Genomic DNA, 22,746 nt, shown 5'->3' on the forward strand with positions numbered 1-22,746 from the left:
AGTAAGATGAGACTTACGAACCGAACCTACTCTCTCCATTTTAACATAAATGAATTTTGATATATTTTTTATGATTCAAAATGAATGAATTTTTCAAGTTCAATGATGTATTAATTATTATTTTCGAAGTTACCTTCTCTTTAAGGGGGTTTTCAACATAATTAAATCTCTACATTGATTATCTCTAGTGTAAAGAAAAGCTTGAGAAAACACAAAGGAGTAATATGATAAGTTACCTTTGATTAATATCCCTAATTAACTTTCTTAAGGAGTGTGCGACACTTCGAAAATTCATTTATTTTAGAATGGAGGGAGAATCCAATAAGAAAACTTTAAATTATACGAAAGGAAAATATCTAATACCTTGCAGCTTGTTGTTCAAGATCAATGGAATACCTTGTAGCTTATTACTCACGATCTTTTGGAACTAATTTAATTTCAATAGAAATAGCATAATAAGTTTCAGAGGTAGGACACGTGCATGTTAATTACTTGTTGGCCTGTAATCGTTTCCATCACTATGCACCCCAAGACCGAAGGAGAAAAACTTAATGTTTCTTAACTTTTAAACTTTAGTATATAAAATATATTTTACACATGTAAATTTATTTCGCCTTTGTTTAGTACTTTTTCCGTTTATTTGTGTTAAATTAAAAGCCTAGCCTACCTAATTATTGGTATGATTATAGATTTTTACGTGTTTGAATACAATTATTGAAATTGACAATAAGTAGTTGATGTATTTGATAAAAAATGTTGATAAGCTGTTCTTTTGCTGACATGACTAAACTACCCTAAGAAAATTCAATTTTTTAGGGTATTTTAAAGAAGGAACGAAATATTCAAAGTTAAAAGAAAGTCGGGAATTTTGTTTTGACAAAGATATTTTCAGAATTAGAAACAATTATTAAGGATAATATAGTGAAATTTTTTTTGTTAAACTAAAATGCTTATAAGTTGAAAAGTCACGGGCAATTTGCAGGATTATCCTTCGTTGGGGGTCGTCTTTAATTTTTGTCCTTCGCTAAAAATCCTTTGGTTTCAGATTCGAATCCCCACTCAGTCAATCAAAACTCTGCCTTCAGGGCAAAATTCTGCCTTGCGAATCCAAACATCTGCCTTGCGATTTTTTTTTTTTTTACTGAGCCGAGGTTCGAACCAAAAACCTTGGGGTATTAGGCGAAGGGTAAAAATTAAAGACAACCAATTTGAAGGGCAAAAATTAAAGACCACCCAAATGAAGAGCAATCCGCGAAAAAAAAAAAAAAAAGTTCACAAGTTGGGGATGATCAACTTATATTTTTTTGCACGGATTGCCCTTCTTTTGGGGTGGTCTTTAAATTTTGTCCCTCAAATTGGTGATCTTTAAGTTTTGCCCTTTGCTTGAAAAGGTGGCCGAAAATACTGAGGTTCTGGGTTTAAACCCCCGCTTAGGCATAAAAAGTAAAAATAATTTCGCAAGGCTAGGCTTTGAGAAAAGTCTGCCTTATATGGCATAAGTTGTCTTAAGGTATAACTAAAGTTATGTCGGATCCGGCATATGTTGCCTTAAGGCATAACTATAAGTTTGCCTTATAAGGCAACCTATGCTGAATCCGGCATAACTTTAGTTATGCCTTAAGACAACTTATGTTATCTCCGGCAGAGGTTGCCTTAAGACATAACTAAGCTTAAGGCATAAAAGTCTGCCTTATAAATTGCCTTAAGGCATAAAATATGTCTGATCCAGCATAATTTTAGTTATGCCTTAAGGCGCTTATGCCGGATCCGGCATAATTTTCCCCAAGCTTTGTCTTGTGAAATTATTTTTTATTTTTATGACGGAGTCAGGGTTCGAACCTAGAACCTCAGAATTTGTACGCGAAGGGAAAAAAATTATAGACCAGCAATTTGAGGGGCAAAAATTAAAGACCACCCCAAATGAGGGGCATTCCCGCAAATTGCCATCATCTTATAACCCGCTCATTTTAGCTTATAATTACTTTTGGTGTTTACCAAACGTCTAGAAAAAAAGCCAAAACATAATTTTATACTAGTATGACCAGCATATAAATTTAACCAAACACTCTTTTCTATGATTTTTGACTAATTTAAGCTTATAAGTACTTTTTATGTTTAGCAAGAGATATGCCAAGAGTGCTTATAAACTTAGCCAATATTTATCTTATTGATTAGCAAATGAACAAATTTATCATTGTTGGTCCCAAATCAGGACATGAAAATTATTGTTTAGTCGAAGTTATAAATTTATCGACTATTAGATTAAGGTGTATTAGAAAGGCATCAAGTTCAAATAATTTACATGCGCCAATTTTGTCCCAACTTAAAAGTTTGTTACTCCCTCCGTTTAAATTAAGTGGTATTTTTACCCCTTCATATTGTTGCAAAATTAGTGGTGTTTGACAAAATCAAAAAAACAATTTAATTCTTTTCTTCCAATTTTACCCTTATTTAAATAAGTAGAGTTTGACATAACTAAAAAACTATTAAAAAACTACTTTTTCAAGGCATTGATTAAGGGTAAGTTAGCTAAAATACTCATTTGCTAAGAGTGAGCGGTTTTTCAAGGGGTATGCCTAAATTAAAAACACCACTGATTATGAAAAGGAGGGAGTAACATTTGTCAAATCAATAATTAGTAAAGACCAAGGAGCAATGATATTCATTTGATATATTGATATATTCAATATCCAATTCTAGCCAACCCAGACAAAATTTTACAGTCTAGTCTTCTACATGATCACAACTACTCTCTCTTTCTCCCATAATATTTTTTTTTTCGATAACCCTCACATAATTTTACACCCACAAACAACTGCCTTAAAAGATTCGCACAGCTGCTAGTTTACAAATATGAGCAAGAACCCTAACTCTCTGTCCACGGACAAAATTGAACACCAGGGCACTTGCATGTCAATAGGGACTTGCAACTCCACCACAAATTCATGCCAGTTCTGGAGGGGACCAATTTCCAGATTTGAAGTCTTTATAGAAGCTGGAGTTCCGTGAGACAACCCAAAACACTACAGCAGGAGACAAGAAAATTATCTTACATTAGATGATGTGATGGAACTACATGGAGTGTAAATACATCCTAGGAAATAATCTCATACCAGGAATCCCGGGAACTACACAACTTGGTTCCTTTAGAACGTTATAAAGTGTTCTCTTCTCATTAATTTTGACCCATCTAGCAGCATCCGCTGGAAAGAATGAGTGAAGAAAAAACAAGAACAGAATTAGTCCATAAACATAGGGAAGGCTCAAATAAAGATTGAACGAGGTCATTAACATTGAACCAAGGCAGAAGGGAGAAAAAAAAAGAAAAAAAAACTAGCTACGTACATCGAGATGCACCATATTTTTCACAGAACAGAAGAGGCACATTTGAACCAACACTGATATCTGCCACTAGATTAAGGTTAAAACTTTGTTGCTCGGACTCTTTAAAAAAGTTGCCGCACCTGTGTCGGATTCTCCAAAAATGCAGTACTTTTGGAGTATCCGATACGCACCCGTTGACACTTTTGAAGAGTCCGAGCAACATAGGGTTAAAAGCTAGTACAGCAGAAACACTCAAACATGTACATTTGAGCCAAGACTGTAATATATACCCGCTGAAAAGTATGTCATTGTTTAGCTAATAAGTGAAACATCCTAGTTCCTTCAGGTTTATAGGAGGATATAATAGACATATAAAGTTAGCAATGGAATGCAAATCACCAATTTGTAAGAATAAAAAGTTGCAAACCCATGCTGAAGAAAAGCGGAGACGACTGTGAGGTTTGAAATAAGTTTAAATATTTTGGAAAAAGAAAGGCTGAACCTAACCACGGAAACCCCTTTCTTAGACCACCTAACACAAGCACACATTATATTCTGTCCTGTGTTTTGAATTGGTACAAATGCACAATGGATCTCTTGTTTCTGACACTAGGCAGCAAATCTACTAGAGATTGCAATAATCTTGAAAGAGGAGCTTCCTCAAATTCTCATCTGTCGAAATATAGAGATGGGGAAGTATACCTTGTGAAATGTTAGCCTTGGTTAAACTCTGAGCAGAACCACTCTCCTCATCACCAAAGTCTTCTACATGAGAAGCAGCTGTTCCTTCCAACAGATAGCGAAGAATATCTCGCTTGGATAAACAGACACCAGCACAAGCCTGCTCAATCACAAGTTCAGAACAGAGAAGCATATTACAGCCACATAACTGGTGCCACTAAAACAGGAAAGCATTAAGAGCATATTAACTGGAAGATAACAGATGATCCCTCATGTACACACTATAGCAAATCCCTCTAATCAACTACAAGAGTTTCCAACAAAATCACATGGCATGAAGAATTCGAGTCAAACAGATATAGAAAAATACTGGATTATAAGAGCTGGGTTTACCCTGTGCGCACCCGAAGGGTAGCGGCTGCGGGTTCCCATGTCATCAAAAAAAAAAAAAAAATACTGGATTATTCTTGGCCTCACCCGTCCACTACGCGATAACTAGAGTTAGGAGGCTCGACAGATGTATCCATAGGGACTATACCAACCATAACAAACTACCTTAATGATCTACAGCTAGTCAGACAATCTAAACTAAGGGTAGAACAAATGAGTAAAGGATGAAATATTTTTGATGAAGAATGGATGAAGGATGAAGTACTTTTGATGAAGGATGAATATTAAATCTAGAACCCAATCTTTATCCCAATAACTCAAGCAGATGATATGCACAATCACAAAATTATATGGACTACAACGTCCATAGAACAATTATTCTCAAAAAATAAAAGTCAATAGAAAAATGGCGAACCTATGTAATTACTCCCAGGAGACAATCATGAGGTCAGTGAAGTTAATCACCTAGTTGACCAGTATCCCCCAAAAAGCAAGCGCAGAATAACAAAGCCAAACAGCTAGCTAAAATGGCAGCTTTGTGATATGCAACATTTCTTGCAAATCGTGTGAACATAAAGGTAAGAAAATGATCTCTCATAGAATATTTTCCAATTAGATGGAGAATCAAAGACTACTTAACGATGGACAACAGCATAAACAACACAAATCCTGGTTTCTCCATCTTCTGGGGGCACAAATGGAGTAAATAGGCAGTTCGTTAAACTAATCATGCTACCCTGATGAAATATTTCAAGTCCCAAACGGGCTGGTGCCCCAACCTCCTACATAGCACTACTATAAATCTAAAGTTCCTTCAGTCCCAACTGAATGTGGTGGCTATATGCCCAATTTCGTAAAAGAAATTTTGACAAGGCTTGCCTTTCCTTCATGAAGTAGAACAGATCAAAAAGTTCAAGGAGGATGCACCTTTAGGCTTCCTAATTTTAATTTGACAATAAGATCATGCGGAACCAAAAAGCAAGTTGTACCTACACATATTTATTCAATTGACATTCAAACTTCAAATATGGAAAAGTTAAATTCCAATCCTATCAATTTCGTGAAGTAAAACCACAAAACGTTCAATTGACAACAATGTGAGCATCTTTTTTAATTAGACTTCATTGTAGATGTTTACATTTGGACTATGCATTTGGATGATTCTCTGAATGACATGAAAAAATAGACTAAGTAAGAAAGTTTTTGCAACAAGAGATGATGTAACATTATATACCTCATAATACAACTCAATAGCATCACGAGTGTAAGCATTTTCTTTATCCCATGGCAGAGGTGGACAACCTTCTGAAAACATGTGTGGAAGCTAAGGATGACCAAAATCCTTCATAATAATGGAAAAAACAATAATTTGCTTTAGTTCCATAAGAATGATCAGTCAAGCTGGTGTTAAAGCAGAGGGAACCACATTTGGTTTAACAATTCATGTTTGTTGTTTTGGTATCTATATATAGGGTGTATAGCAAAGGATATCATATCAAGATGCGCTGAAAACATGTCAGTCTCACAGAACTCCTCTATGAAGTCGCTGGACATAACCTCTGGATACAGAAGAAGAACGGGCCAATGAAGAATATTACTTCTGTCTAATGTTGGCTTTTTCAGTCCAGTGAGTTCTTGATACATGGGCTTCCCAATCTTCAATCCTCTACTCTCGAATGCAGAAACAAGGGCCTGTCTAGTTCACATTAAGTGGTGAGAAGCTCCCAGAATGAAGAATTGCTGTATGCAGAAAAAAATATAGTTTTAGACCTTAGCAGAAGATACTGCTTTAGACACTTCAGCATCACGCCGTTCCTTTTCTGATTTTTGTATATCAATCTGCTTAGCAAGCTTCTTCAGTTCTTCATTAGATGACGAGTGCTGAAGACCTTTCTCGCAGAGCCCTTTTGCTTCAGCCAACAGATTCAGGGAAAATGATGCTTTTGCTGCTCTATAAAGAGCCTATGAATAAAGTAAAAATAGATGTCACATACTCCAAGAACATGCAGCACTTGCAGGAAACTGCGGCCCGTAATACGACACATGATGCATAGTAAAAAAATCATACCTTAACATTACTTGGATTTAATTTGGTTGCGTCTTCTGCATCCTGGAGTGCACGTCTATAATTTCCCAAGAGAAGATTGACATGAGCTCTGTTTGAATAGAGAATTGACTGCTCAGCATCACTTAAAGCATTCTGATTTATTGCCCTGGTATAGCAATCAATAGCATCCGAATAATGCTTCTTGCCCATCTTGACATATTCGTTGCCATTTTCCTGCAATGTAAGGACAACAAAGTTTTCGTTTTGTCATGATATTTTGGGCGACAATGGTGCTGCACCCCCTATAATCAAGGAAAGCACAAAGATAGGAAAGGTAGACAGCACAGTGCAAAGGGTCCAAAAGGATGAAAATAACAGTTGTGATGAAGTGCATATAGCTTTCCAAGGAGGATATTGGTCATAACATTTCTACCATAATAATGCTTCCAGATTAACACATGATAGTCATAGACACAGATCATATTTGAACTGAGAAACCAGAAAAAAGGACACGTATAGGAATGTCATAGTTTGTCGAATTTGAAAAATTAAGAGACAACAGAAAAGAAAAGAAAGGGAAATGACAGGAGTGGGAATAGTCGAGGTGCGCCCAAGCTTGTTAGGACACCGCCATTATCAAAAAAGGAAAGAAAAGGGAAACGAGAGAGTAACTCAAAGGTTATATTGATATGAGGCAACAAAAAAGTACTCTGCAAAATCTAAGATTTTTCCTCTGACCATAGAAAGAAATGCAACTACTTTTCATGACTCCATCTGTATCAAGGAAATAGTGTGTACTACGTTCATTAATATCAAATGGTACTGATTCACTTCTTCTTACTATACTAGACGAAATGATAAAGCTCTTTTTCTTTTTTTTTAAATTATTTAACAGGTGAAATGATAAAGCTCTTCTTTTTGCCTCCTGTCTACTCTTCTCTTTTCTTTTAGTAGTTTTTTTTCTTCTTGTTTCTCTTAATACAAAGATAAGAAAAGAAACACTTGGATGCAGCTAAGGTCCACAAACCTCAGGATCCTCTTCTCCAAAGCACGGTTGATTTTTCAAACTCATTTAATTCAAGTTTGCTGTAAATTCAGTTGATTTCCAGTAATCATGGAACGGGAGTGGCTACTAGGTGAGATTATCCTAACAAAATGCTAGGTCTGATGGTGCACTTGGCATTGAGGAAAATATTTCCCATAGCATAAATTTCCGCTAAAAACTATTTAGGTCAATCATTTCAGAGTTTAGTTGGGTATAAAATAGGTATATATGATGATCATACGAAGTGAGGGACTGTCTTTTGGAGATATTGGTGAAAATTTAAAGTTGATAACAATTCATAAATGTTGGTTGAAACAAAGGTAGTAACAGTAGGAGTTTTTGTAACTAAAAATGACTTGCTGACGGAAAATATTTTCAACATTTTAAGGTAATCATACACCAGAAAATGGTTTCACCGAGCTAAACATCTTTTAGGAAAATATTTTCAGTCACAACTACATTATCTCTCCCAAGGTATGCCTCCCTAAACAACCCAGTTGAAGTTTGCCTCAGTTCTTGCCTTTTTTAAAAAAAAAAATAAGTAAAAGGATGGATGGAGAAGCTTGCTTCATTTCTGCTTCCCAGGCGAATCTTTCATGACTAGAGATTCTTGTATCAAGTTCATGACTTCAAAGCTCAAAAGGAATAGACTTTGGGAGTGTTTGGTATGGAGTAAAACATTTTGTGGAACCAATTTTCGGTCAAAATAAACATTTTTTTCTAGGAAAACAAGTTCCTTAAATATGAGGAAATGACTTCCCTGAGAAAAGTAAGGAAAACAAGTTTCATAAGTGATATTTGAAGTTAATGGTCTCCTCCCCACTCACCCAACCCCCCCTACCCCCACCCCTTCACCATCACACCCCACCCCGATTTCAGAGTGTTCTGCACTTCTGCTAAGTCACATATAGATGCTTTTGGGATAATATATTATTGCTTACTTACTGAACACTTTTAAATAAGTAAGAAACCCGCCTGTTTTTCAAGAAAACATCTTCTAGGGAAAACATTTTTCTTCATACGAAACACACCCTTTATGTACCATACTTGTAGAAAGGGTAATGCAGAACCCATTACATTCGGACCAAATGTTTCATCAGGCATTAATAAGAACAAAGTAACTAACCAAACTGGCAACAAGTTGTACTTTATAGCATATTCCCTCGTACCAAACACACCCTAAAGATTTTTGTACCAAGTTCATGACTTCAAAGCTCAAAAGAAACAAACTTTATATACCATATCTTTCTAGAAAGACTACTGTGTAACGCATTACATTGGGACCAAGTGTTTCATCAGGCAGAGTAATAGTAACAAAGTAACTAACCAATCAGGTACAAGTTGTACTACTTTATAGGACTGCATCACTGCATGAACAGAATAAAAATGAACTAGAGTTGTCAAAGTACAGTATAGTAAGTAACATAACATAACAACATACCCAGTGTAATCTCACAAGTGGGGTCCGAGGAGGGTAGGATCAGGATGTGCGCAGAACTTACCCTTACTGGTGCACTTACCAAAATAGCAACTAGCAAGATATACACAGCCCATGTAACAAAAAAGGGGGCAAAAGATACTAGCAAGTACTAAATAATAATACCTTAAGTTCAAGAGCGGTAGATTCTTTGAGAGCAGAGATAGCATCAAGGTCAGCTAATTCTTTCTCTGTTTTTGGTTCTGAACCAGCTTCCATCCATAACGCCATTCTTATTGCCCCAACTCAAAACGGAGTTCTAAACACCGGTCAGACTTCACACTTCAGGCTCCGGGAGGACAATTCCAAGACTTTGTTAATATATTGGGCTTCTAGCCCAATCCATTTGCACTTTTGGCCCTCTTTTGTGTTGGGTCATTTGCATGATTATCCTTCAAAGGCACTGGTCCCTCAAATTGGTGTTCTTTAATCCTTCGCTAAAAATCACTTGATTTTGGATTCATACGCCTGCTTAGTCAAAAATTTTTAAAAAAAATTATAAGATAAAATTTGAATTCGCAAGAAAAAGTTTCAAACTCTACCTTAAGGTAGAGTTTTGCCTGCCTCAGACATTTTTTTTTTTTACTTAGTTGGAATTTTGCAAACCTCTGCCTTAAGGCCTAACTTTGCTACAAACTTCTACCTTGCGAAATTTCTTTTTGTTTTTTAATGAGCTGGGATTCGAATCCAGAACCTCAGGGTATTAGGAGAAGGACAAAAATTAAAGACCACTAATTTGAGGGGGGAAAATTAAAGACCAATACCTTTGATGGCCAATCCGCACAAAAAAAATGATTTATATCAAGTGGGGTATAAGTTCTTTAAAGCGCGAGCATAACTGGTGAGATATTACGATGTGATAATATAAATTTATGCCCAAAAGAATTACTCTCTTTGTTTCAATTTGTTATATCTTACTTTACTTTTTAGTCTGTTTAAAAAATAATATCTCTTTCTTTTTTTGGTAATTTTTTAATTTCAATTTTCTACATCACATGTTTAAGACCATAAGATTAAATGACATTTTAGTACATCCTACGTATTTTTAATTTAACACCACAAGATTTAAAAATCGATTTTACTTTTTTAAATTTTGTGTCAAGTTAAAACCAGACAAACAAATTGAAACCGAGAGAATATTTATTATGAGGGACAAAAATTAAAGACCAACATAAAATAGGGAAAAATTGCAAATGAACCCCTTCCATTTTGGATCTTTTACTAGTTAGTATCCATGGAGTTGTAGGCCCTGTCGAAGTACTTTTTGGGTTCTTCATAGGACTTTTATTCAGAGATAGTAGGATTTTTTTTTTTTTTAGATAGTAGAAAATTAGGGGTGAAATTATTGGCTTTAGCGAATTAGTTTATTTCTTCAGAAGTACTTGTAGTTATTTATAAAACATATATATTCTGATAAAAACATATAATCCGCTAAGTATACAATTGATATCTATAACATATTGTTGTATATATTTTGTAGGTCACAGTACATTGGGCATATTAATAACATACGCCCGGACATATCAAATTCATATACTATTGTTCTTTTTTCCTCTTCGAGTTTCAATATGAAATTACAACAAAAATCAACTCTAATTTTCACCAAACTATTTCAGAAGTGACATATAAGCTCCAAAGAATATTTTAATCGTTTGCAATAACACTCAATCTGTTATAAATGTATTTTATATATAGGCTAAATACATACGCGACCCTTAAACTTATCCGAATTTTACACTTAGACACCTGAACGTAGTCTTCTTCCTATTGAACACCTAAAGTCTAGCCAAAGAGTGTCAATTAGACATATAGTTTGCAGCTCCAAACAAACTAAAGTGAGCGTATATCACTCGCTGCCAACATGGCAAATAACACCAATAAGGAAAACACAGACATATTCAAAATCAGAAGACCCTTAATGTTATTGTTCCTCCATTTTTGTTTTCCTCTGTTAGCAGTAAATCACCTGAGGCTCCTTCTATATCAATTTTAAGCTTCTGAGCATGAAACAAGCCCAATTCTAAGCAAGCAAAGAAACAAGTCCATCATTCTTCTTGTCTTGCTTCTTTCTTGTTTTTCTTCTTCTGCCCTCTCTTCTTCCTTCTACAACCCCAACAATGGTGAAATCAGTAATATGCTACAACTTTGTATATACCCAACTGAAAACACATATTGTTGACATTAGGGTTATTATGTAAACATGTATTTCTCTAATTATACTTGTAGCCGAAGTAATAATTGTGTGTATACATACCTTTGTTATGAAATGAATAGAAGTACGAACAATTTTCTCTGTACCTAATTCTACATGGTAGCAAGAGCAATCTGGTCCATTAACTCGAAGCCCTAATCTCGTTCTCTTTTTCCAACATGGATGATCTTACACCTTCCTCCGGCATAACCACAAACCCTACGAACTCAACCATAACAAACCCTACCTCAATTATAGTTCAACAAGACAACTCGACCTTGCCAACAGGAGTTGTCCTTGACGAAACGAATTTCTCATTATGGTTTCAATTAACGGAGATGCCTATCGGAGCTCGAAACAAGGTTGGCTACCTTATTGGAGAAGCAAAGAAACCCGAACAAACTGACTCTGGTTATGCAACATGGATTACGGATAATCATAAGGTTAAGAGCTGGCTGATTAACTCGATGAGTCCCACCTTGGTGCAACGGTCGGCAAAGGAAATTTGGGAAGTTGTTGCCAAAACATTCTATGATAGTTTGGATTAGACCCGACTGTTTGAACTAAATCAGAATTCCTTCACCACTATGCAGAACGGGAGGCCCTTGTCTGTGCACTATAACGAATTGGTTGAAATTTTTCAGGAAATTGATCATCGAACAAATACGCAGGATGAATTGGTTGAGGGTATTCTTCAGATACATTCTATGATGGCAAGGCTGTGAGTTCATATATTGCTCAATGGACTTGATGCAGACTTTGATCAAGTTCGTGGTGAGATTTTAAGAAAGTATCCAAAACTTGATCTAAAAGTTACATATGCTTATGTCCGAAGAGAAGCTCAATAGAGGCAAACTATGGGCAGTGCTAGGCCGATTCAGGAGAGTTCTGCCATGGCTGTCCATCGTAGCAGTCTTGTTAAAGGTCGAACAAATCAGCCATCTGGTAAGCCTAATAATCTTATTTGTAGCCATTGTGGTGAATTAAGACACTCAAAACAACGATGCTATGAGATCATTGGCTATCCGGATTGGTGGGATTTCTCGAAAAAACCACGTAAAGTCATTCCGGGCAGAACTGTAGCCACGACTACATCGGGAACTAGTCAGCCAAACAATGATGGTAAAATACAACCTTGTGTCAATATGACACAGTCAGGTATTACTGGTAGTAATAATGTTAATGTTACTGCACCTTCTACGAATAGTACCTGGATTAATGATAGCGGAGCATCTGATCACATAACCACAGACCAAGACAAACTACAATCATTAAAACCATCTTCTGAACCCTTTATTTATACCGCTAATGGAGGTACTTCTCCTGTTATAGGAGAAGGAGCAATTCTCTTAAAAGATACTTTAAAACTTGACATCATTTTAGTTGTACCTGCTCTAGATCACAATCTTCTATCTGTTAGCCAGGTTACCTCCTCTCTCAATTGCACTGTGACCTTTTGGCCTCTTTTTTATATCTTTCAGGACATTCTGACTCGGAGGACTCTTGGTTATGGTGTTGAGAGACGCAATCTTTACTTTCTGAAATTGACTAAAGGTGGAGAGAAGAAATTCAGTCATGCATTCCGGACATATGGGGTTGAGAAAGAACGAGACATGTGTGGTTATGGCATATAAGGCTCGGACATATCTCGTTTGGTTATCTTCAGAAATTGAAACCAGATTTGTTTTTAGGTTTAGATAGGTCAGATTTTCATTATGACATTTGTGAATTAGCGAAAATCATTCCAGCCTATTTTATTTCATTTCGCCCGCAATTCAACCCCAATTCCTTATATTCTGGATTCCTTATACCTGAAGTTCTAGACATCGTCCATTGGCCTCAACCTCTATGTTATCATACCTATTGTTATATTTCGTCGTGGTTATTCCGGATATAAAAGAACTGTCGTCGTATACCAGCTTACTTTTATACTAACTCTATCTACTTCCGTCCTTCTCTTATTGTCAATTCCAAATCTTATCCTCAATGTCGACGTTGATGTTACTAACTTGAATGGTTTCTCCCTTTTAGGCTTTCCTCGAAAAGTTACACTATTCCTTTGTCATTGCTTCTATCCCGACTATCCTCGACATTGCGACTTCATAGCAGTATGACTAATTCAGAGTAACTACACCATTAGATATTATCATAGTCTGTCTTTAACTCCGACTGCTATCGTAATTAATCCTTCTCTATTTCTTCGTTAATTGACCTATCATTGCCTTCACCTTATAATCTCAAGCAGATTTTCCTATGGAACTATACCTCCCAACTTTTGCCCATCATTCCATTTAACATTCCCGTGTATAAAGTGTTTGACTGCGTCCGTCGTCAATTTGTTCCTTTTTCTTATTGTTATACTCATGCATCACGCTTTAAGATGGTTTCTAATCCCTTTCTGTCACGATTCCTCTATCTTTTCATTGTTAAACAAGGTACACTTCTGACCTGGTACTTTATCATCTTATCTTCCCCCCTTAGGGAAATGATCCAGTATTTATATTTTTTTAAAAAGATTTACTCGTCTTTCGGTTTTCTGTAGGTCCATATTCTTGGCCGCTCATGATTGATCTAAGGGTAACCTTTCATCTTCTGAGACAATTTACTGAGCTGCACATGCACATAGAGGATTATGTCCTGCGGCATACCCACGGGCTTAGCCTTTTGTCAAAGGGACCTTTATGAATCTCCCCCCATCCTCTTTCCATTAATCATTTTCTTCCTTCTACTCATCAACTCATTCATCACCGTAATAGTAGCTTGTACAACATTCCTCCTTAATAAAGTCTATCCTGAGTTGATGTCTCTCCATTATATAATCATGTAATCATGTGACCTTATGGTAGGTCTCCTTCAGATTACTAGTTCATCGATAATGAAGAACGTAACTTACATTACTTGTAGGCTCGAACTCATTCACCTCCTATCCTTCTCAGATTCCACTTCTATGTTTCACGACTTTTCGCTCCTTATACTATTTTAAATGGTTTTCGCCAAGCATCTCTTGCTTTCTCCATTAATTACTTAATCTTGCATTACTTACTTGATGATCTTAAAGTCGTAAAACTATCTAGAGGATATTTTCCGCATCTTAGTCTTACCCTTCACCTTGTACGTTCCTATGTGACAGTTTATGATACTAATATCCACATACTCATATATCTTCATGACATCTTTGTCGATATTGAATTATGGGTAAGAAAACATCCGTCAATATATAACTTTTTTAGTATCATACGCCGTCCTTCCGCCTCTTCTAAACATTTATGATCCTATTGATGCTCAAAACAATATAACTATCCTCGTACGGATCTTGCAATTTCATATCATATCATCATAGACATTAAGCAGCGCAATCCTTATAATTTACACTCTTTTCCTACTCTATCATTTGTGTTTTACCTTTTTGCTCGTAGACCATTCGTATGAATGCAACTTAAGTATCGTACTAAAACATATACATATCCTTCCCATACCTTTCATGTAAAGAAATACAACTTCCATCTCATCACACCGTTGCCTTATCAATCAAGCATCTCTAAGGTTGCTAACCAAACCAAACATAAACACGGTTTTTTACTATTATCCGATTGAGAATCCCACCTAAGTTTCTCTTTCTAACTTTACTCTCTCTTCCTTATTTTGGGCCTTATCTATAGTGCTTTAAAGGCTATCTTTATAATGTAACATATGGCATTTCAAGATTACACTCATGTATATACAGATATTTTTTTCCAAAACGATAAATATACCTTCCATAATCCTGGGTTCCCAATGCAAGTGAATCTTGTCATGGCCCTAAGCTGGAGCCCTGATCCGGCACATACTGATCCGGCACATACTGATCTAACATAGGCGGCTGAAGTCCCCGAACCTGTTGTCCTCCTACCTGCTGTCTATCACCGCTCGAGAATCCTACGAAAGTACCCACTATTTCGACACTCACAGTCTGACCACAACCGTGGTTCTTGTTCTGTAAACGCTAGTGAGTCTTGGTTAACTGACTCCCAAGATCTTATATTTCTCAATTTCTTAGAGGACCGCACACCCTCGGGTGCCCTATTACAATAAGGGGCCTGGGGATCAACTGATCTAGTGAACACTTGTGCTTCCCTCCTTACCTCTCGCTCAACTGGGTCCATAAAGGAAACTGGTAGTACTGGAGATCTTCCTTCTCCTGGCTCGTCTAATACCATCGGGGTTGGAACCTCTCGACGTGGTAACTCATCCCGCAATTCAGACGGATCTGTCTCGACAAAAGACATCACCTTAGAAGGATATGTCTCAATAGAGTAACTTGCTCCCTCTCTTGGATTATCTGTAGTCTTTTCCGTAGAAGCCATCTCCTGAATATAAAACAAACAAAGGTCAGGATTAAGAATTTCATTTCCTATGACTATGCTCTATAGCACGATCTAGGACAAGAAAGAAAGATAACCATCCTAAATGCCCTGTATCCTCTTGTTTATAAGTGTCTTTATGCGCAACACACCCATAAACAAGACTCTACTAGACACGGCTTGTAGACATCCCTAGGACAGACCTGCTCTGATACTAAATTTGTCAAGCAACAAATCTAGAGAGGCGTGGTCGGCACTCGGTGCCATACTGGGCCTGAGCGAACCACTCTGAATCTGTAACTCTGGAGCGGTAACCTTCAACTTAGGCTGATAGGGCCTACCTGCACACAAACAATACCAACAAACCGGCAAGGCCACAATCTGAATATACTTAAACACTGGCTATCTTATCTGAGCTAGGCACACACACCCTAAACATATATATACAACTGAGCAAGCCGACGAGGCTGCTATAACTGTACTCAATCCACCATATCAAACTAGGTATACACAAGGCCAGCAAGGTTACAGCACTGACATACTATATACAGGACTCATCTACAAGCCTCTAAGCCCCGGCCTACCCATAAGGTCTGTAAATACAAAGAAAGACACCAAAAGACCTGGCAACTCCGAACAAAGAGAGCTCACCAATTAACTGATACTAAATCTTGTCTACTGTGGAAGTCTGACCGTCTGTCTACCTGTACCTGCAGGTAGGGGTGGGCATGGTACGGTATTTGAAACTTCAGTTCGGCAATTTCAATTTTCGGTACTTAAAAATACTATACCATTACCATACCAAATTAATTCGGTATGGTTCGGTATTTTTAAGTTCGGTTTCGGTATTTTGCGGTACAGTAATTTGGTAACCATAATTTATTCGACTACGACTTAGATATATATATATATATATATATATATATATATATATAAAATAAAGAATTATGACTTCGGCTATTCAGGAAACGTCTCAATTATATTATACTAACACCTTACACGTGTAAAAATATTCAAAAGAAAGTACAAGCAATGCCCTTCATTAATCAATTACACAAAAAGGGCATTTCAATTAAGATATATACTTCGGTACATAAAAAGGGCATTTCAATCAATTATATCATACTAACATCTTACACATGTAAAGATATTCAAAAGAAAGTACAAGCAATTCCAGCGTCTAAACAATTAGTTTGTACAAATACTAATTATGTATTTGTTAGTATATATATATATATATATATATATATATATATATATATATATATATATATATATATATATATATGAATTGTATATGTAACTATATGGAATACTTCGATATGGTATTCGGTATTTCGGTATTTTCCTTATCAATACCGAATACCGTACCAAATACCTTCAAAAATGCATACCAAATACTGTACCAAATACCATAATACGGAAACCGCGATATCAAAAATTTTGGTTTCGTTGTGGTAATCGGTATATACCATACCGTGCCCACCATACCTGCAGGCATGAACGCTACGCCCCCGGCAAAAGGGACGTCAGTACGAAACAATGTATCGAGTATGTAAGGCAATAGATAACTGAAACTGAGACTGAACTGAAAACATAACAATATGGAGGCCAAAGAATGCCCTGAATATCTCACCTGATCTTTCTCATATGAAATGCAATATAATAGTATCATATATCTTACTGACCAAGTGGCCAGGAAACTGTAAAATATATATATATATCTCACTGACCATAAGGCCAGGCAATCTGTCTCACTGGCCCGTCGGCCAGGCAATATGTCTCATTGACCGTTAGGCTAGGCATATCTGTCTCACTGACCCGTAGGCCAAGCATATCTGTCTCACTGACCAAGTTGTCAGGCTAAAGAAAATGTCTCACTGACCAAGTGGCCAGGCTAAAGAAAAATAAAATATATATATATAAATATCATGTTGTATATCATGTGTGAACTGACAGTTATGAAGACGTCGACATGTCGCTTTCTAACTCTTCTACTGACAAGGGACTAAGGAGCAGATAGGAATCCCACGGAAGATGCAATATCAGATCTAGAAGCGTTACACCTCTATGACAGCTCTAAACAATAGTTCTCTTTTTATAGGATTCGATAAACACTTATTATCTACGGATCATGCCAAGAAAAGAAAGGATAGCCATTACATACCTTATTCTCCTTGAATCGTTAATACCTCTTAAGAAGCCCATGAAACAATTCAATCTACAATAGCACAATGAGGCTCATGATTAATACTAAATAGAGGTTACGTTCGTAACTTAAGCTAGTAGCTCATCTAAGCAAATTTGGGCAGCATATCCCCTATAACAAGGACTCCCTTTAAATACCATATGCTAACAACAACAATCAGGAAAGTCCAGCAAACATACATATCCATAACAAGAAGCCAAACAACACCAACAAGTCACAATTACATCACGACGAGCGGTAAGCTCAGATTGGAACCCGTATACCCTTTGTCGCTCCTTAAAACTTCTTAACTTTACAATACTCTTAACATGATTAAGAAGTAATTTATCAATAATTCCAGCCCTTTAACACACATATATATCAAGAAAAACAGTCCACAATTCCAACTCACTCCGATTACCAATTCTAGATAATAGTTCATATTTAATCTTTCCATTTAACTTAACCAACATCAAATTAACCTTAAGCACAAGCAACAACACAGTATACATACCTCTTACTGTAGCTTCAACTCTAAATCCAAGAGTTACCAAGCTTACAACAACCCTGAATGGCAATACAACATCATAGAAGTGCCAATCTTCACTTAAGCTAATCTCCATGATTAATCTTGGACTAAATCATCAAAGTTCACCCTTAATCACTTATGAACTGGAGGGTTTTTAGAAGTATGAGGATGAAGTTTGAGCAGAAAATGAGTTAAAATGAACCCTCAAACGTATTTAAAACAAAAAAAAAAAGGCCGGCCACCGCCACAGTGGGTCCCAAAAGGGGCTACCTATGCAGTCTTATGAAAACGTGAATATCTCTCTACTCCGACGTCGCATTGATGAATAGTTTAATGCGTTAGAAACTAGACTCATATATCTTTAATTTGATGGGTGGAACACCCCATAACTCTAAGTATATTAGGAAAAAATCTCAGTGGTATTAGACCCAAATTTCAGCAAAATTTATGAACGTAACTTGCGATACTTTTCGCCGACTTTTATTTTACAACTTGCTTGACTTCAAATCGTAACATACGAAAATATCATTCAAGTACCTTAAAACACGATCTCCTTAGCATATTAAGCACCCGTTTAACCCTGAAAGTACAGGTTATAACACCTTTGATTCGTTTAACCCCGAAACCTTTAGATACTCGCTTAACACTTGCTTAAAGTTTTCCTTAACCTTATAAGGGTTCCATGGCCTCTCCGGGCTTAGGCTAGTCTCGAGTCATTAATTTCGAGACTCCGCAGCAAAAGCTCCATTCTCTTTGTTCTTTTCCGCATCTACCGAACCTAGAGCCAAGGGTGTTTGGTTTCACGGTTTACACTCATATTCCCAAAGCTCTGTGAGGAAAATTGGACCTATGTGCAACACGGTGTGTGTTCGTTGGCTATGCAGAATTTCAGAAAGGATACCGGTGTTATGACACACATAATAAGAAATTACATGTTACTCTCGATGTATCTTTCCATGAGTCAGAACCATATTACGAAGGCGCAGTAACACCCTCATCCCTTCAAGTTGAGAATAACATAAAAGAGACTAGAATGAATGGAGCTTCAGGGGGATTAAATGCACGTACGGATATCTCGGAACAAGATGCAGTCACGCATGAGGACAACGAAGGAGTTGTGAATGAAGAAAATAAATGTCACGAAGTCACAAAGGAATTATTACAAAAAGTACAATAAACACTCCACAAACCAATAAGCCCTCTCAGAATGTTCTACATGATCATACACCTCAGGTACCTTTTAATCGCCCTTCGAATGAAATTGAAAAACTGTGTAATGATCTTTGTCCTCCTTTTTCCCGTTATCTACTTAGGAAAACTAAAGGTGTGCCGAAAAAACAATATGAACCTGATCTTAATGCCAATGCAAAATATCCCATTAACAAGTATACCTCCACCAAAAGACTATCAATCTCATATGCTGTAATTGTTAATCAATTATCCAAAGTGTCTTAGTAGTGTGAAGGAAGCATTAGCAGAATCCCAATGGAGGAAGGTGATGAACGAAGAAATGGAGGCCTTACAGAGGAATCGAACTTGGGGATTGGTTCCGCTGCCCGAAGGAAAGAGGACTGTCAGGTGTAAATGGGTATATACCATAAAGCTTAGAGCAGATGGAAATATTGACAAGTACAAGGCGAGCTTGGTAGCAATGGGATACACACAGAAGTACGGAGTAGACTATCAGGAAACGTTTGCACCAGTGGCTATGCTCAATACTATTTGTATTCTCATATCAATTGCAGCAAATAGAGATTGACCGTTGCGACAATTTGATGGAAAAAATGCATTCTTAAATGGTGACTTGGAGGAAGAAGTTTATATGGAGATCCCACCAGGAATTATGCAGGAGCACATTCATAGAAACAAGGTCTGCAGATTGAAGAAGGCATTATACAGGTTAAAACAGTCACCACGGGCATGGTTTGGACGTTTTACGTCTGCAATGACATCGGTGGGGTATAGACAGAGTAACTCTGATCACACTCTGTTTATCAAAAACAACGAAGGGAAGGTAACTGCGTTGATTGTATATGTTGATAATATGGTCCTGACAGGAAATGATTCCGGTGAAATGGATCAACTTAAGAAGTTTTTGGCATCAAAATTTGAAATGAAAGACCTAGGACCATTGCGGTATTTTCTAGGTATTGAAGTATCAAGGTCGAGACACGAAATTTCCCTTTCTCAGAGAAAATATGTACTAGACTTGTTGACAGAGACAGGTATGCTAGCATGTAAGCCAATCGAAATTCCTATGAAGACAAACCACAGACTTGGGAACTGTTCGAGAGAGAAGATAAAAGACATAGGCAGAAATCAACGTCTAGTAGGGAAGTTAATCTATCTGACTCATACATGGCCAGATATTGCATATTCTGTAAGCGTTGAGAGTCAGTTCATGCAGAGCCCAACAAAAGATCATATAGAGGTTGTCCACAGAATTTTGCGATACTCGAAGAGAGCTCCAGCAAAAGGGCTATTGTTCTCGAAGAATGAGAAAACTGTCATCGAAGTCTACACAGATGCAGATAGGGCAGGAGATCAATTGACCAAGAAATCAACATCAGGCTATCTCACTTTTGTCGAAGGCAATCTTGTAACGTGGAGAAGTATGAAGCAAAAGGTTGTCACGAGGTCTAGTGCAGAAGTAAAATTTCGAGGGATCGCACATGGCCTGTGTGAGCTATTATGGATTAAATTTGTTATGAAGGATCTTGGAATTGAATGTACAGGACCTATGAACTTGTTCTGTGATGCCAAAGCTGCAATTCAAATAGCACAGAACCCTGTTCAACATGATCGCACAAAGCATGTTGAAATTGATCGACATCATTAAAGAGAAGTTAGATAAAAAGATTATACATTTTCCATTTGTCAAGTCTGAAAGTCAGTTGGCGGAGGTACTTACCAAGGCTGTACCAGGGAAGGTCTTCCACACGATGATTGACAAGTTGGGCATGATAGACATCTATGCACCACCTTGAGGGGAAGTGTTGACATGAGGCTTATTATGTAAATATGTATTTCTTGGAGCAGGGTTCAAGTATTTGTCCTAATTCTTCTCTAATTATACTTGTAGCCGAAGTAGTAATTGTGTGTATATATACCTTGTTATGAGATGAATAGAAGTACGCACAATTTTCTCTGTACCTAATTCTATACATATTAATACAAAAATAGTTCAAACCCAAAAGCATTTAAAATGTTATCAGTGGTCTTCACCGTGATTTGGACTTTTCATTATAAAGGATCTCTTGCCAAATGGACTTCATTTGCTAATTAAACAAAGGAACATTGACTTCGATCACCAATTACAAAGGATTAACCGAAGCACTGTGAAAACCACTAACTTCATTGGCCGATTAAAATCAATTTTGTCGTTCTTGTCTTTTATATTCAGTTAATCTTTTTCGTCCTTCCCACTCCTCTCGCTAATTAATTTTTTATCTCCCATCTTCAATGAATAAGTGGCAAGAAAACCTTTGTCGTATTTTTCAAAACAAATGAAGAGAAAGATCAACTTTTTAAGGCATTCAATTACGTTAATTCTTGTGAAGATTAGAGAGAATTAAAAAAAAGAGTAAAAACTGAAAAAGGAATAAGAAAAGGCAAAAACAAAAATAAATTTAGCCATTTTAAAGTCATTCAACGCACTGAGAATGAGTGTGAGATACATGCTCCGCCACCTCAGCACATTGTGTCTAATAGATACAATTTGATGTGACTTCGTGTTCAATAGGAACAAAACTAAGTTCAGGTGTCTAAATGGAAAATTCAGGCAAATTTAGGGGGCCCCATATGTATTCAACCTTATATATAATTGTGAAGATGGTATTTGGTGGATGCAATGATGAATCCTCTTTATGGAGGAGTAACACTTCACAGTATACGTAATTAGGTATGTACCATCCTTCATAAAGTTAATTTGTAGCTTTGATAAGTTATATTATGTGCCAAACATTCATGTCTAATAGATACAATTTGACTTGACTTCAGGTGTTCAATAGGAACAAAACTAAGTTCAGGTGTCTAAATGAAAAATTCGGACAAATTTAGAAGGCCGCATATGTATTCAGTCTTATATATAATTGTGAAGATGGCATTTGGTGGATGCAATGATGAATCCTCTTTATGGAGGAGAACGCTTCACAGTATACATAAATTAGGTATGTACCATCCTTCCTAAGGTTAATTTGTAACTTTGATAAGTTATATTATGCGCCAAACATTCATCCAAGTGTTTGCTTCCTTGTCAATACCTATATCGTTTTACTATATGTATATTACAAAGTGTATTTCACAAAAAGATGTATTCAAACTCCAGTTGAGTTTGCATATGACCACACAATTTTTCCAAGTCTAGTTATGACTAGATCTATATCACTAGAAGTGGTAATATTTTTATAGGTTTGTTGTGGTTACATTAAAAATATGTTACAGAAAAATTTACTTCATTAGTATAAATGTCTTGATTTGCTTCCGAAGTAGCAATATCTTATAAGAGATACTAAGCTATCATAATTTGAAATGC

General features: G+C 36.6%; 1 protein-coding gene across 1 annotated transcript; it reads right to left on the bottom strand.

Annotated features, from left to right (window-relative positions):
- Window positions 1-2,897: 2,897 nt before the first annotated feature.
- LOC132050264 (uncharacterized) lies at window positions 2,898-9,289 on the bottom strand. Its single transcript, XM_059441435.1, has 8 exons — window positions 9,091-9,289; window positions 6,464-6,676; window positions 6,166-6,357; window positions 5,885-6,087; window positions 5,630-5,708; window positions 4,027-4,165; window positions 3,114-3,203; window positions 2,898-3,023 (listed from the first exon to the last, which is right to left on the bottom strand). Exons 1-8 carry the CDS (start codon window positions 9,193-9,195, stop codon window positions 2,944-2,946), a joined length of 1,101 nt encoding a protein of 366 aa, XP_059297418.1. The 5' UTR covers window positions 9,196-9,289; the 3' UTR covers window positions 2,898-2,943.
- Window positions 9,290-22,746: the final 13,457 nt, after the last annotated feature.

Source organism: Lycium ferocissimum, chromosome 1 (genome assembly GCF_029784015.1).
Source record: "Lycium ferocissimum isolate CSIRO_LF1 chromosome 1, AGI_CSIRO_Lferr_CH_V1, whole genome shotgun sequence".
Taxonomy (NCBI): Eukaryota; Viridiplantae; Streptophyta; class Magnoliopsida; order Solanales; family Solanaceae; genus Lycium; species Lycium ferocissimum.